The 15279-nt window shown below is 45.3% G+C and overlaps 1 protein-coding gene across 3 annotated transcripts in view; it reads left to right on the top strand.

Annotated features, from left to right (window-relative positions):
• The window catches only part of ATP8B4 (ATPase phospholipid transporting 8B4 (putative)), a 498700-nt gene that overhangs the window by 102181 nt on the left and 381240 nt on the right, over positions 1-15279 (top strand). For all 3 annotated transcript variants that reach the window (XM_063926015.1, XM_063926016.1, XM_063926013.1), the window contains one exon: positions 12804-12871. In XM_063926015.1, coding sequence (XP_063782085.1) covers positions 12844-12871 — 28 coding nt within the window. In that variant the 5' untranslated portion in view covers positions 12804-12843. The remainder of the gene's footprint in view (positions 1-12803; positions 12872-15279) is intronic.

Below are 15279 nucleotides of genomic sequence, written 5' to 3' on the forward strand. Positions count from 1 at the left end.
CCGTATGGATTATTCATGTGTTAGGTGTCATTTATACTACTTTATCTGATGACCATCTGTAGTTCAACTAAATTGTTATTTATTTTTCATGCACTACATTAGTTTAAATGCCTCTTGCGAAGCCCAGTCTCAGTAAATCTAAAATCTGTTTCACACACCTATGAATGAGTTTTGAAATCAAATACAGTATCGGGAAAGGTGGGGGAAGTACATGTTTTTTCAGTGCTTCCTGGATTTCTTCATTTCCTTTGGATTTCACACATTCTAGAAGCTAATAAACTTGCATTTTGAAATTGTATGTGGGATGTGAAAAACGGCCACATTACCACATCCTCAGTCAGGACTGTGCAGTATAAAATTCTCAACACCTTACTGTGTGGTTTCTTAATTTCAGGCAAAAACCTTACATAAGATTCCAGTGTTTCAAGTTAGTTTGGAGTGTTGATCTATCTACAGTGCATCTGGAAAGTATTCACAGCGCTTCACACATTTTGTTATGTTACAGCCTTATTTCAAACTGGAATACATTAAATTTTTCCTTCCAAAATTCTACACACAATACCCCATAATGACAATGTGAAAAAAGTGTTTTTGAGATTTTTGCAAATTTATTAAAAATAAAAAAATAAGAAATATCATGTACGTAAGTATTCACAGCCTTTGCTCAATACTTTGTTGATGCACCTTTGGCAACAATTACAGCCTCACGTCTTTTTGAATATGATGCCACAAGCTTGGCACACCTATCTTTGGGCAGTTTCGCCCATTCCTCTTTGCAGCACCTCTCAATCTCCATCAGGTTGGATGGGAAGCGTCTGTGCATAGCCATTTTCAGATCTCTCCAGAAATGTTCAATCGGATTCAAGTCTGGGCTCTGGCTGGGCCATTCAAGGACATTCACAGAGTATTTATTGCATTCACAGAGTTGTTCTGAAGCCACTCCTTTGATATCTTGGCTGTGTGCTTAGGGTTGTTGTCCTGCTGAAAGATGGACCGAATCTCTAACCTGTAGAACTCATAGGGGTATATGCAATTCACGGCGAATCGCGGCAATTTTTCGCCGTTTTTAAATTCGACTCAATTCGCCAGGTGAATTCCGGCAGGTGGCTGCCGGAATTCACCATATTCAATGAAAAACGGGTTCGCCAGAATCGCGGGCGAAAATCGGCCGATTTGGCGGATTTTGCCGCGATTTTAAAAAACGGGAAAAACCCGGAAAAAAAAATGGCGTGGGGTCCCCCCTCCAAAGCATAACCAGCCTCGGGCTCTTCGAGCTGGTCCTGGTTCTAAAAATGCAGGGGAAAAATTGGGCAGGGATCCCCCGTATTTTTAAAACCAGCACCGGGCTCTGCGCCTGGTGCTGGTGCCAAAAATACGGGGGACAAAAAGAGTAGGGGTCCCCCGTATTTTTAACACCAGCATCGGGCTCCACTAGCTGGATAGATAATGCCACAGCCGGGGGTCACTTTTATGCCGTGCCCTGCGGCCGTGGCATTAAATATCCAACTAGTCACCCTTGGCCGGGGTACCCTGGGGGAGTGGGGACCCCTTCAATCGAGGGGTCCCCCCCCCCCCCAGCCACCCAAGGGCCAGGGGTGAAGCCCGAGGCTGTCCCCCCCCATCCAATGGGCTGCGGATGGGGGGGCTGATAGCCTTTTGTGATAATAAAAATATATTGTTTTTTCCAGTAGTACTACAAGTCCCAGCAAGCCTCCCCCGCAAGCTGGTACTTGGAGAACCACAAGTACCAGCATGCGGGAGAAAAACGGGCCCGCTGGTACCTGTAGTACTACTGGAAAAAAAATACCCAAATAAAAACAGTACACACACACCTTGATAGTAAAACTTTATTACACACTACCGACACACACATACTTACCTATGTTGACACGCCGACTGCCACGGTCTCCGACGATCCGAGGTACCTGTGAAAAAATTATACTCACCTTCCAGCGTCCAGAGGTAAATCCAGGTCCAGAGATAATCCACGTACTTGGCAAAAAAAAAAAACGAACACCGATCCACCGGACTAAGAAAGGGGTCCCATGCTTTCACATCAGACCCCTTTCTCCCGAATGCCGGGACATCACGTGACTCCTGTCACTGAAGTCCCTTCAGCCAATCAGGAAGCGCTACTTCCGTGGCGCTCACCTGATTGGCTGTGCGCTGTCTGTGCTGTGACAGCGCATCGCAAAGCCGCTCCATTACTTTCAATGGACGGAGCTGTGCGATGCGCTGTCTGAGTTCAGACAGCGCACAGCCAATCAGGTGAGCGCAACGAAGTTGCGCTTCCTGATTGGCTTTAGAGACCTTTATGTGACAGCTGTCACTGACAGGTCTCATTCGTGGAAAGGGGTCTCATGTGTCAGCATGGGACCCCTTTCAGTCCGGCATGGAGCGGGTGTTCGCTTTGTTTTTTTGCCAAGTACGTGGATGTATCTCTGGACCATGGCTGAGGTGAGTATATTGAACTTTTCTTTTCAGGTATCCGTGGATTCTACATGGAGAAGAGGACCTATGTCGGCGTGTGAACATAGGTAAGTATGTGTGTGTCGACGTATGAAATAAAGTTTTACTGTCGACGGTGTGTGTGTCCTGTTTTTGTTTGGGTATTTTTTTCCCAGTAGTACTACAGGTACCAGCGGGCCCGTTTTTCTCCTGCATGCTGGTACTTGTGGTTCTCCAAGTACCAGCTTGCGGGGGAGGCTTGCTGGGACTTGTAGTACTACTGGAAAAAACAGTATCTTTTTATTATCACAAAAGGCTATCAGCCCCCCCATCCGCAGCCCATTGGATGGGGGGGGACAGCCTCGGGCTTCACCCCTGGCCCTTGGGTGGCTGGGGGGGGGACCCCTTGATTGAAGGGGTCCCCACTCCCCCAGGGTACCCCGGCCAGGGGTGACTAGTTGGATATTTAATGCCACGGCCGCAGGGCACGGCATAAAAGTGACCCCCGGCTGTGGCATTATCTGTCCAGCTAGTGGAGCCCGATGCTGGTGTTAAAAATACGGGGGACCCCTGCTCGTTTTGTCCCCCGTATTTTTGGCACCAGCACCAGGCGCAGAGCCCGGTGCTGGTTTTAAAAATACGGGGGATCCCCTGTCAATTTTTTCCCCGCATTTTTAGAACCAGGACCAGCTCGAAGAGCCCGAGGCTGGTTATGCTTTGGAGGGGGGACCCCACGCCATTTTTTTTAAGGATTTTACCGTTCCAGCAATAAAAAATAAAAAAAAATAAAAACATATTTTTAAAAAAATATAAATAATATTTGTGCCTCCCCAAAAAAAAAAAAAAGTACCTAATCCCTTCTAATATAAATAGATATGCTATTCCTAAAAAAAAAAACACCAAAAAAACATGTTTAAATTTTTTTTTATTGTTTTCACCCTCCAAAGTGTGGCGGATTGAAAAAGACGAATTTGCTGTCTAAAAGCACTGCTGTCGAATTTCCAAACTTGAATTGAATATGCTTTGGTCGTATTGCAGCACTTGTATCATTGCAGAAAAGTCGAATTTGCAAAAATTCGAATTTCAAAAAGTCGAATTTTGAAAGTCCGTTTTTTGGTCGGAAAGCACTGAATGGCGAATTTTTTTTTTGGTCGAAAATGACCCGAAATTCGACAATTTCGGGAATTCGACTGCAATTGCATATACCCCATAGCCCCTTTAATAAGGAATGATTACTGTAGTTTGTAAAAAAAAAAATTCACTCATTTTGAGCCACAGATTTTTTTGTATATAATGTTTTACTTAATTAAAGCAATTATCATACAACAACAACAACAAAAAATGGTAAATCACAAATACGTATCATAAAGCAACAGTTACTTCCTGAGATTGTATGTACTAAAAAAGCTGGGCATACAGTACTGTGCAAAAGTTTTAGGCAGGTGTGGAAAAAATGCTGCAAAGTAAGAATGCTTTAAAAAAAAAATAGAGTTGTTAATAGTTAATTTTTATCAGTTAACAAAATGCAAAGTGAATTAACAGAACAGAAATCTAAATCAAATCAATATTCGGTGTGAACGTCCTTTGCCTTAAAACACCATCAATTCTTCTAGGTACACTCGCACAGTTTCTGAAAGAACTTGGCAGGAAGGTTGTTCCAAACATCTTGGAGAACTAACCACAGATCTTCTGTGGATGTAGGCTTGCTCAAATCCTTCTGTCTCTTCATGTAATCCCAGACAGACTTGATGATGTTGATATCTGTGAGAGCCATATCATCACTTCCAGGACTCCCTATTCTTCTTTATGCTGAAGATAGTTCTTAATGACATTAGTGGTCATTCCGAGTTGATCGCTAGCTGCATTCGTTCACTGTGCAGCGATGAGGCAAAAAACCGGCACTTCTGTGCATGCGTATGTGGCGCAATGCGCACGCGAGGCATACTATTACAACGAACGATGTAGTTTTGCACAGGGTCTAGCGAAGTATTTCAGTCGCACTGGTTGCCGCAGAGTGATTGACATGAAGTGGGCGTTTCTGAGTGGCAACTGACCGTTTTCAGGGAGTGTTCGAAAAAATGCAGGCCGGCCAGGAGAAATGCAGGAGTGGCTGGGCGATCGCAGGGCGTTTTTGTGACGTCAGAACAGGAACTGAACAGTCTGAAGTGATCGCAAGCGCTGAGTAGGTTTTGAGCTACTCTAAAACTGCACAAACATACTTTCTCTGACGTCCTAAGTGGATGCTGGGGACTCCGTCAGGACCATGGGGAATAGCGGCTCCGCAGGAGACAGGGCACAAAAATAAAGCTTTAGGATCAGGTGGTGTGCACTGGCTCCTCCCCCCATGACCCTCCTCCAAGCCTCAGTTAGGTTTTTGTGCCCGTCCGAGCAGGGTGCAATCTAGGTGGCTCTCTTAAGGAGCTGCTTAGAAAAAGTTTTTATGTTTTTTATGTTCAGTGAGTCCTGCTGGCAACAGGCTCACTGCATCGAGGGACTTAGGGGAGAGAAGTTCAACTCACCTGCGTGCAGGATGGATTGGCTTCTTAGGCTACTGGACACCATTAGCTCCAGAGGGAGTCGGAACACAGGTCTCACCCTGGGGTTCGTCCCGGAGCCGCGCCGCCGACCCCCCTTGCAGATGCTGAAGATTGAAGGTCCAGAAACCGGCGGCAGAAGGCTTTTCAGTCTTCATGAAGGTAGCGCACAGCACTGCAGCTGTGCGCCATTGTTGTCACACACTTCACACCATAGGTCACGGAGGGTGCAGGGCGCTGCTGGGGGCGCCCTGGGCAGCAATGTATAATACCTTTTATGGCTAAAAAATACATCACATATAGCCCTTGAGGCTATATGGATGTATTAAACCCATGCCAGATATCTCAAACTCCGGGAGAAAAGCCCGCCGGAATAGGCGGCGGGGCTTATTCTCCTCAGCACACAGCGCCATTTTCCTGCTCAGCTCCGCTGTGAGGAAGGCTCCCAGGACTCTCCCCTGCACTGCACTACAGAAACAGGGTAAAACAGAGAGGGGGGGCACTTTTTTTGGCGATATTTGATATATTTAAGCTGCTATAAGGATACAACACTTATATAAAGGTTGTTCCCATATATATTATAGCGCTTGGGTATGTGCTGGCAAACTCTCCCTCTGTCTCCCCAAAGGGCTAGTGGGGTCCTGTCTTCGATAAGAGCATTCCCTGTGTGTCTGCTGTGTGTAGGTACGTGTGTGTCGACATGTATGAGGACGATGTTGGTGTGGAGGCAGAGCAATTGCCGATAATGGTGATGTCACCCCCCAGGGAGTCGACACCGGAGTGGATGGCTTTGTTTATGGAATTACGTGATAATGTCAGCACATTACAAAAATCAGTTGACGACATGAGACGGCCGGAAAACCAGTTGGTACCTGCCCAGGCGTCTCAGACACCGTCAGGGGCTGTAAAACGCCCTTTACCTCAGTCGGTCGACACAGACCCAGACACGGACACTGAATCTAGTGTCGACGGTGAAGAAACAAACGTATTTTCAAGTAGGGCCACACGTTATATGATCACGGCAATGAATGAGGCTTTGCATATCTCTGATACTGCAAGTACCACAAAAAGGGGTATTATGTGGGGGGTGAAAAAACTACCTGTAGTTTTTCCTGAATCAGAGGAATTGAATGATGTATGTGATGAAGCGTGGGTTAACCCAGATAGAAAAGTGCTAATTTCAAAAAAGTTATTGGCATTATACCCTTTCCCGCCAGAGGTTAGGGCGCGCTGGGAAACACCCCCTAGGGTGGATAAGGCGCTCACACGCTTATCAAAACAAGTGGCGTTACCGTCTCCTGATACGGCCGCCCTCAAGAATCCAGCTGATAGGAGGCTGGAAACTACCCTAAAAAGTATATACACACATACTGGTGTTATACTGCGACCAGCCATCGCCTCAGCCTGGATGTGCAGTGCTGGGGTGGTCTGGTCGGATTCCCTGACTGAAAATATTGATACCCTGGATAGGGACAGTATTTTATTGACTATAGAGCAATTAAAGGATGCTTTTCTTTATATGCGAGATGCTCAGAGGGATATTTGCACTCTGGCATCGAGAGTAAATGCGATGTCCATATCTGCCAGAAGAAGTTTATGGACGCGACAGTGGTCAGGTGATGCGGATTCTAAACGACATATGGAAGTATTGCCGTATAAAGGGGAGGAATTATTTGGCGTCGGTCTATCGGATCTGGTGGCCACGGCAACTGCCGGAAAATCCACCTTTTTACCTCAGACCCCCTCCCAACAGAAAAAGACACCGTCTTTTCAGCCGCAGTCCTTTCGGTCCTATAAGAACAAGCGGGCAAAAGGACAGTCATATCTGCCCCGGGGCAGAGGAAGGGGTAAGAGAGGACAGCAAGCTGCCCCTGCCCAGGAACAGAAGCCCTCCCAGGGTTCTGCAAAGCCCTCAGCATGACGCTGGGGCTTTACAAGCGGACTCAGGAGCACTGGGGGGTCGACTCAAGAATTTCAGCGCACAGTGGGCTTGCTCACAGGTGGACCCCTGGATCCTGCAGGTAGTATCTCAGGGTTACAGGTTGGAATTCGAGAAGTCTCCCCCTCGCCGATTCCTAAAGTCTGCTTTGCCAACGTCTCCCTCAGACAGGGCGACGGTATTGGAAGCCATTCACAAGCTGTTTTCTCAGCAGGTGATAGTCAAGGTACCCCTCCTACAACAAGGAAAAGGGTATTACTCCACGCTATTTGTGGTACCGAAGCCGGACGGCTCGGTAAGACCTATTCTAAATCTGAAATCTTTGAATCTGTACATACAGAAATTCAAATTCAAGATGGAGTCACTCAGAGCAGTGATAGCGAATCTGGAAGAAGGGGACTTTATGGTGTCCCTTGTCATAAAGGATGCTTACCTGCATGTCCCAATTTGCCCTTCACATCAAGGGTACCTCAGGTTCGTGGTGCAAAACTGTCATTATCAGTTTCAGACGCTGCCGTTTGGATTGTCCACGGCACCTCGGGTCTTTACCAAGGTAATGGCCGAAATGATGATTCTTCTTCGAAGAAGAGGCGTATTAATTATCCCTTACTTGGACGATCTCCTGATAAGGGCAAGGTCCAGAGAACAGCTGGAGGACGGAGTAGCACTAACCCAATTAGTGCTGCAACAACACGGGTGGATTCTGAATTTTCCAAAATCTCAGTTGACACCGACAACACGTCTGCTGTTCCTGGGAATGATTCTGGACACGGTTCAGAAAAAGGTGTTTCTTCCGGAGGAGAAAGCCAAGGAGTTATCCAAACTTGTCAGGAACCTCCTAAAACCAGGAAAAGTGTCTGTGCATCAATGCACAAGAGTCCTGGGAAAGATGGTGGCTTCTTACGAAGCGATTCCATTCGGCAGATTCCACGCACGAACTTTTCAGTGGGATCTGTTGGACAAATGGTCCGGATCGCATCTGCAGATGCACCAGCGGATAACCTTATCACCACGGACAAGGGTGTCTCTTCTGTGGTGGTTGCAGAGTGCTCATCTGTTAGAGGGCCGCAGATTCGGCATACAGGACTGGGTCCTGGTGACCACGGATGCCAGTCTGAGAGGCTGGGGAGCGGTCACACAGGGAAGAAACTTCCAGGGAGTATGGTCAAGCCTGGAGATGTCTTTTCACATAAACATACTGGAGCTAAGAGCGATTTACAATGCTCTAAGTCTGGCAAAACCCCTGCTTCAGGGTCAGCCGGTGTTGATCCAGTCGGACAACATAACGGCAGTCGCCCACGTAAACAGACAGGGCGGCACAAGAAGCAGGACAGCAATGGCAGAAGCTGCAAGGATTCTTCGCTGGGCGGAAGATCATGTGATAGCACTGTCAGCAGTGTTCATTCCGGGAGTGGACAACTGGGAAGCAGACTTCCTCAGCAGACACGATCTACACCCGGGAGAGTGGGGACTTCATCCAGAAGTCTTCCACATGATTGTGAACCGTTGGGAAAAACCAAAGGTGGATATGATGGCGTCCCGCCTCAACAAAAAACTGGACAGGTATTGCGCCAGGTCAAGAGACCCTCAGGCAATAGCTGTGGACGCTCTGGTAACACCGTGGGTGTTCCAGTCAGTGTATGTGTTCCCTCCTCTGCCTCTCATACCAAAAGTACTGAGAATTATACGGCAAAGGGGAGTAAGAACGATACTCGTGGCTCCGGATTGGCCAAGAAGAACTTGGTACCCGGAACTTCAAGAGATGCTCACGGAGGATCCGTGGCCTCTACCTCTAAGACGGGACCTGCTTCAGCAGGGACCGTGTCTATTCCAAGACTTACCGCGGCTGCGTTTGACGGCGTGGCGGTTGAACGCCGAATTCTAAGGGAAAAAGGCATTCCGGAAGAGGTCATTCCTACACTGGTAAAAGCCAGGAAGGAGGTGACGGCACAACATTATCACCGCATTTGGAGAAAATATGTTGCGTGGTGTGAGGCCAGGAAGGCCCCCACGGAGGAATTTCAATTGGGTCGATTCCTACATTTCCTGCAAACAGGATTGTCTATGGGCCTCAAATTGGGGTCCATTAAGGTTCAAATTTCGGCCCTCTCGATTTTCTTCCAGAAAGAATTGGCTTCAGTTCCTGAAGTCCAGACTTTTGTAAAAGGAGTACTACATATACAGCCCCCGGTTGTGCCCCCAGTGGCTCTGTGGGACCTTAATGTAGTTTTGGATTTTCTCAAATCCCATTGGTTTGAGCGGATTTGAAATATCTTACATGGAAAGTAACCATGCTACTGGCCCTGGCTTCAGCCAGGAGAGTGTCAGAATTGGCGGCTTTATCCTATAAAAGCCCATATCTGATTTTCCATTCGGACAGGGCAGAACTGCGGACGCGTCCTCATTTTCTGCCTAAGGTGGTGTCAGCGTTTCACCTGAACCAGCCTATTGTGGTGCCTGCGGCTACTAGCGATTTGGAGGATTCCAAGTTGTTGGACGTGGTCCGGGCATTGAAAATATATATTTCAAGAACTGCTGGAGTCAGAAAGTCTGACTCGCTGTTTATATTGTATGCACCCAACAAGCTGGGTGCTCCTGCTTCTAAGCAGACGATTGCTCGTTGGATTTGTAGCACAATTCAACTTGCACATTCTGTGGCAGGCCTGCCACAGCCTAAATCTGTCAAGGCCCATTCCACAAGGAAAGTGGGCTCATCCTGGGCGGCTGCCCGGGGGGTCTCGGCATTACAACTCTGCCGAGCAGCTACGTGGTCGGGGGAGAACACGTTTGTAAAATTCTACAAATTTGATACCCTGGCTAAAGAGGACCTGGAGTTCTCTCATTCGGTGCTGCAGAGTCATCCGCACTCTCCCGCCCGTTTGGGAGCTTTGGTATAATCCCCATGGTCCTGACGGAGTCCCCAGCATCCACTTAGGACGTCAGAGAAAATAAGATTTTACTTACCGATAAATCTATTTCTCGTAGTCCGTAGTGGATGCTGGGCGCCCATCCCAAGTGCGGATTGTCTGCAATACTTGTACATAGTTATTGTTACAAAAAAATCGGGTTGTTATTGTTGTGAGCCGTCTTTTCAGAGGCTCCTACGTTTGTCATACTGTTAACTGGGTTCAGATCACAAGTTGTACGGTGTGATTGGTGTGGCTGGTATGAGTCTTACCCGGGATTCATTATCCTTCCTTATTGTGTACGCTCGTCCGGGCACAGTATCCTAACTGAGGCTTGGAGGAGGGTCATGGGGGGAGGAGCCAGTGCACACCACCTGATCCTAAAGCTTTATTTTTGTGCCCTGTCTCCTGCGGAGCCGCTATTCCCCATGGTCCTGACGGAGTCCCCAGCATCCACTACGGACTACGAGAAATAGATTTATCGGTAAGTAAAATCTTATTTTGTAGCCGCTCTGCGATCCTTTCGTTCGCACTTCTGCTAAGCTAAAATACACTCCCAGTGGGAGGCAGCATAGCGTTTGCACGGCTGCTAAAAACTGCTAGCAAGCGATCAACTCTGAATGACCCCCCGCTGGCTATATGTTTTGGGTCATTGTCCTCCTGCAGAATAAATTTGGAGCCAATCAGACGCCTCCCTAATGGTATTGCATGATGGATAAGTACCTGCCTGTATTTCTCAGCATTGAGGACACCATTACTCCTGACCAAAACCCCATCTGCATTTGCTGTAATGCAGCCCCAAACGTTGCCGGCAGACACTAATTGTTGTACTGCTCTATAGCCCTTCGGTGAGCACAAAGAAAACAATCTTACCAATTGCGTAATCCCTTGGTGCCTAGAATAATTATATATTGACAGTCCCAATAGGTTTTCTCTAAGGTTAGAATTCTTTCTTATTTCAACCTCCCAGTGTTCCTCAAAGAGAATCGCAAAACATCTCATATGACAGTATTGTTAACCAAAGTCTGTGACATGCGAAAAACAATAAATGTGGCCTCCTACTTTGTGATGTGGTCTACATAAATAGTAGACAGATGAGCGTGCATAGAGAGAGGGTTACACCTACATGAGCTCCAAAGATAATCGGTTCTCCTCACGTCCGATCCCGGTAGTATGGTCTACTAACAAAAGGTAGACATATGAGCAGTGAATAAAAAAAACAGGCATCCCCGGATACTCTATCTCCAATAGCCAGAATGAGTCCAGTAGGTCCCGCACAGTCCCTTCTAGCCCTTGTGCAGGGACCTACTGGACTTATTCTGGCTGCTGCAGAGTATCCGGGGACGCCTGTTTTTTTCTATTCACTGCTCATATGTCTACATCCACAGAAGATCTGTGGTTAGTTCTCCAAAATGTTTGGAACAATCTCCCTGCCAAGTTCCTTCAAAAACGATGTGCAAGTGTACCTGGAAGAATTGATGCTGTTTTGAAGGCAAAGGGTGGTCTCACCAAATATTAATTTGATTTAGATTTCTCTTCTGGTCATTCACTTTGCATTTTGTTAATTGATAGGAATAAACTATTAACACTTCTGTTTTTGAAAGCATTTTTTCCACACCTGCCTAAAAGTTTTGCACAGTACTTTACACTGAACCATAATTGTTCAGATCAGCTGACGAAATGATTATTGTTCAGTGTGTGGAACAATACTTTCCTCAGTAATTGTGCGTAGTCAGTAATATTGCACTGGTATCCTTGATGCGTTTCTCTAGTATTCTGATTTGATTAGAAAGATCTTATTATGATTATTTTAATCATGACTTCCCTTTGTGCAGTGCTACTTTCCTTCTAAGTCTCTCTCAGGTTGTGCCCTTACTCATGGATATCAGAAATATTAAAGTAGCTTTTTTCATCATCTGTTTCATGCCTACTGTGCTGTTTTAGAACCACCTTATCCATATGTTTGTGTGCTAATTGTGTGGCCTTCCTTAACCAATGTGATCTTCTATTTTTTAACTTTATATTGAAAACGTCAAAAAAATACATCATAATATACTATTAAAGCCTTTATTCCAGTGTTATAAATACATCGGATAAGCATCAGAAAGATTTTTATGTGTATGGTTAAAGCTATGTAATCAATTGAATTCTTCACAATGTTAATAGCACCTGGAAGAAGGTCCCAGAGCTATTCCTGTCCACATCACTAGTCAGGTGATGGCAGTTCACACATTAAACCGGGTGTTTAGTCGCGAGAACCGGCATTCTCCAACTTGTGCCTGCCACGATGCTGCTTGCGCTGAGCTGAAGGCAGAAAACAGCATTGCGCCACTAGTTTAGTCGGATTTCTACTCGCACTATAGTAGGGGGTGTGAGCACAAATCCTCTAATCAAGCATAACAGCGTTATCAATTGAATACCTCCCAGACCTCCTTCCAAGCACTATTAACATTGTGCAGAATTGAATCAAGCCCAAAATGTTAATTTTTTTTAAATACAACATAGCAAGCACCAAATTTCTACTTTTACTAAAGTGCAAGTTCAATAACCTGTGTTATACATTGAATTATCAGAATTTTTATTTGTTATAACATAGGAATATTTGCCTGTTCTAGCTAGTGCATATTTTTTACATTAGACTTACTTAAAAAATACATCTTTTATCGATGTTTGATAGGAGTCTCTGAGAATGACAGTTTTTGCCCTAAGTTTTCTCCATTTCTGAGGCAATAGAACTGTTCATTGCATAATGGGTTTTGCATGACGTGACTTTGCTTAGGTAGACATCGTGCTAAGTAAGTCTTGAGTAATACAAAGTTTTCTTTATATGTTTCATACCAAGGAACTTCTATTTCATAACTTCGGAGAAAGAGATTAATGATTTTTCAATTTGTCGGTTTTTATTCCTGCACTTCCATGAATCTACAGAAGTATAATACAATTGCTATCCTAACATGTATTTTTCAATATTTACAGGCTGTACCGTAGCTTCTTCAGGAGGTGACAATATTCTACAATGATTTGTAATGAGACAAAAATACTTGGTAGGTAACCTAATTTGCATTACTTTTGTGTATGTTTGTGTGTTTTTTTGGGCCAGCTAGCTGTGCGTTATCAGGTGTAGGTGAGATAATATTGTGTTTACTCACTAGGACTGATGCGAATGACACAACATTCTCTATAAAGCACTGCATAATTAGTGGTGCTATATAAATACATAAAATGAGAATAATACTAATAAAGAAAACTAATATTACTGCAGGTAATTTCACTAAATAAGTGTGTAATGTGAACTGTTATGGAAAGTGACTGATTTTGTTTTGGTTGCACGCACTCCTGTCCATTTGAAATTTGTAATGGTATACACTTGCTGACCCAAATGTAATAGTTAGTTGTGGACAGCAGTGAGGTTTCAGCAATGTAGCCATTCGATTTAAAGCAGAAATTTTGTTTTAAGGAAAATCCAACCTGGTTTTGACTTAAAAATAGTGAAATAGTCTTTGAGAGCGATAAAGTAGCAAAGTTGCTCATAATAGTAACCCATACCTTCCAACCAATTCTGGTGGTACAGTCCCATGGTGGTGGAGGTTGGGGTGGCATTTGGAGGCCCCCCCACCGCGTGCCTTGGCAGAGCAAGCAGGGAATAGGTTCATGCAGCATCTGTTCACTAAAGAGAGGGACTGGGGGCATGCTCTCAGCGTAATAGAGGTGGTGGCTCGTGGGTATGGCATTTCTCATGAGGCTACACCCACTTTTCCTGATTGCTGATTGCTTAGTACGTTATCTCTCTCCATGATTTGATACATCTCCCCCTAAGTACTTAATCTACTCTGAAGGATTCCGGTAATTCCATTCTGTTTACATAAGGATTTTAACTGTGTGCAGCAAGTCTCCCATGCTAAAATATGGTACTCAACTTAAACTAGCTAGTTCGCTGTCCATCCTTAGGTCAGATCACATCTGTAAACTGCATGGGAAGGAGATGCAGCTGTAGCTAGAAGACCATGCATTGTAAGAGAAGATAGGGACTGAACAGTAGGTACAGTGCAGTGAAGCGATAGATTGGAAGGAAGAAATTAAATTAAAGTCGTGAAAGAGGGTGACCAAAGGGAAGGTGTAATGAGGACATAAGAAAAAGTAGTGCTCTGGACAGACCATTTATAGAATTTCATGGAAGAAACCCAGGGTGGTTCCATCTGCTTCCATTTACTCAGGATGTGAAGCTGGTTTTGTGGAAGATTTCTTTACATCCTGAAGCAAAGAGGAAGGACCTGGGAGGACATGACATGGGGGGAGCAGTAGAGGAGGACCCTGTCAAAGTAGGAAATAATCTTGGGTCTAGATGACCAGATTCCTGCCTACAATCAGGAGAGTAGGAGTGATACATACTGGCCAGCCTTTATATAAATTTTGTTTAATAAGTGTAGAAATTGGGCTCGTGCACAACATTTAGGAGATAATACTCCTCAGGTGAGGGGACGACAAGGAAGGTCGCACTCACTCTCTCTTGTGCCAGAATCCAGAAGTCAAGATAGATTCAGGGGAATACATACGATATCCCGGCGGTCGTGATGGCAGCGGTCACATTACCGACTGCGGCATCCCGATATTGAGTATGCCAACATCGGGGGGTTAAGTATTGCTCCCCCCCCCCCCCCCCCCCCCACACACACACACACACCCTAAAGGCTTAACTCTGATACTCATCTTTGGCATCCCTTCTGTCAGTGATCAGGCTCCAATCTCCTGAGTGGTGTTGGGATTCCGGTGTCGGTCACACCAGCATCCCGATTCGGCTATGAATCCAGTACACGAAGAAGCCATACATTTTGCTACGGCTACAAGATAAACACATTTTTAAATCATGTCTGGTTTCCAGTACTATAGATCACTGGGAAAGTCACTTTGTAATGTAAAAAATGTGAGTAGAGGCAGGACTATGTACTTCATAGTTCATCAGGGGATTCCAGTGTCCCCTTGCCCAACAGACAATTCGTAATCTGGCCTAAACCATGTGCTGCAGTAAGTTTAGGAGAGGCCCGGGAAAAAGCTTTGAGTTGCCCCAGAATGGAAAAATATTGAGCAGAGGATGACATCACTACGCTTTCTGAGTTTTGCATTTCAACAGCAAACCAAACTAAGTTTACAACATGTAATATATTAGACTAATTTTATAAGTGACTATAGGAGAAGGCAGCGGCACACAAGAAGCACCCTGCATTGTGAACAGCAACACGCCCTCTTCTCAACGCTATTAGTGGCCATAGACTTGTTATAAAAGACTAGCACAGGCCACCACAAAGTAGGTACATAAGGTTGTAATAAAACTAAAGAGTATATTAAGTGTCACAGATCCTGATGCAATAACGGTAAATAATAATAACAGTCATAGATACATCAGGGAATGACTATGTTGTATCTGTTGAAGGGTCAAATATTGTTGTGTTTGCCT

Source organism: Pseudophryne corroboree, chromosome 6, assembly GCF_028390025.1.
Source record: "Pseudophryne corroboree isolate aPseCor3 chromosome 6, aPseCor3.hap2, whole genome shotgun sequence".
NCBI classification, from domain to species: Eukaryota; Metazoa; Chordata; class Amphibia; order Anura; family Myobatrachidae; genus Pseudophryne; species Pseudophryne corroboree.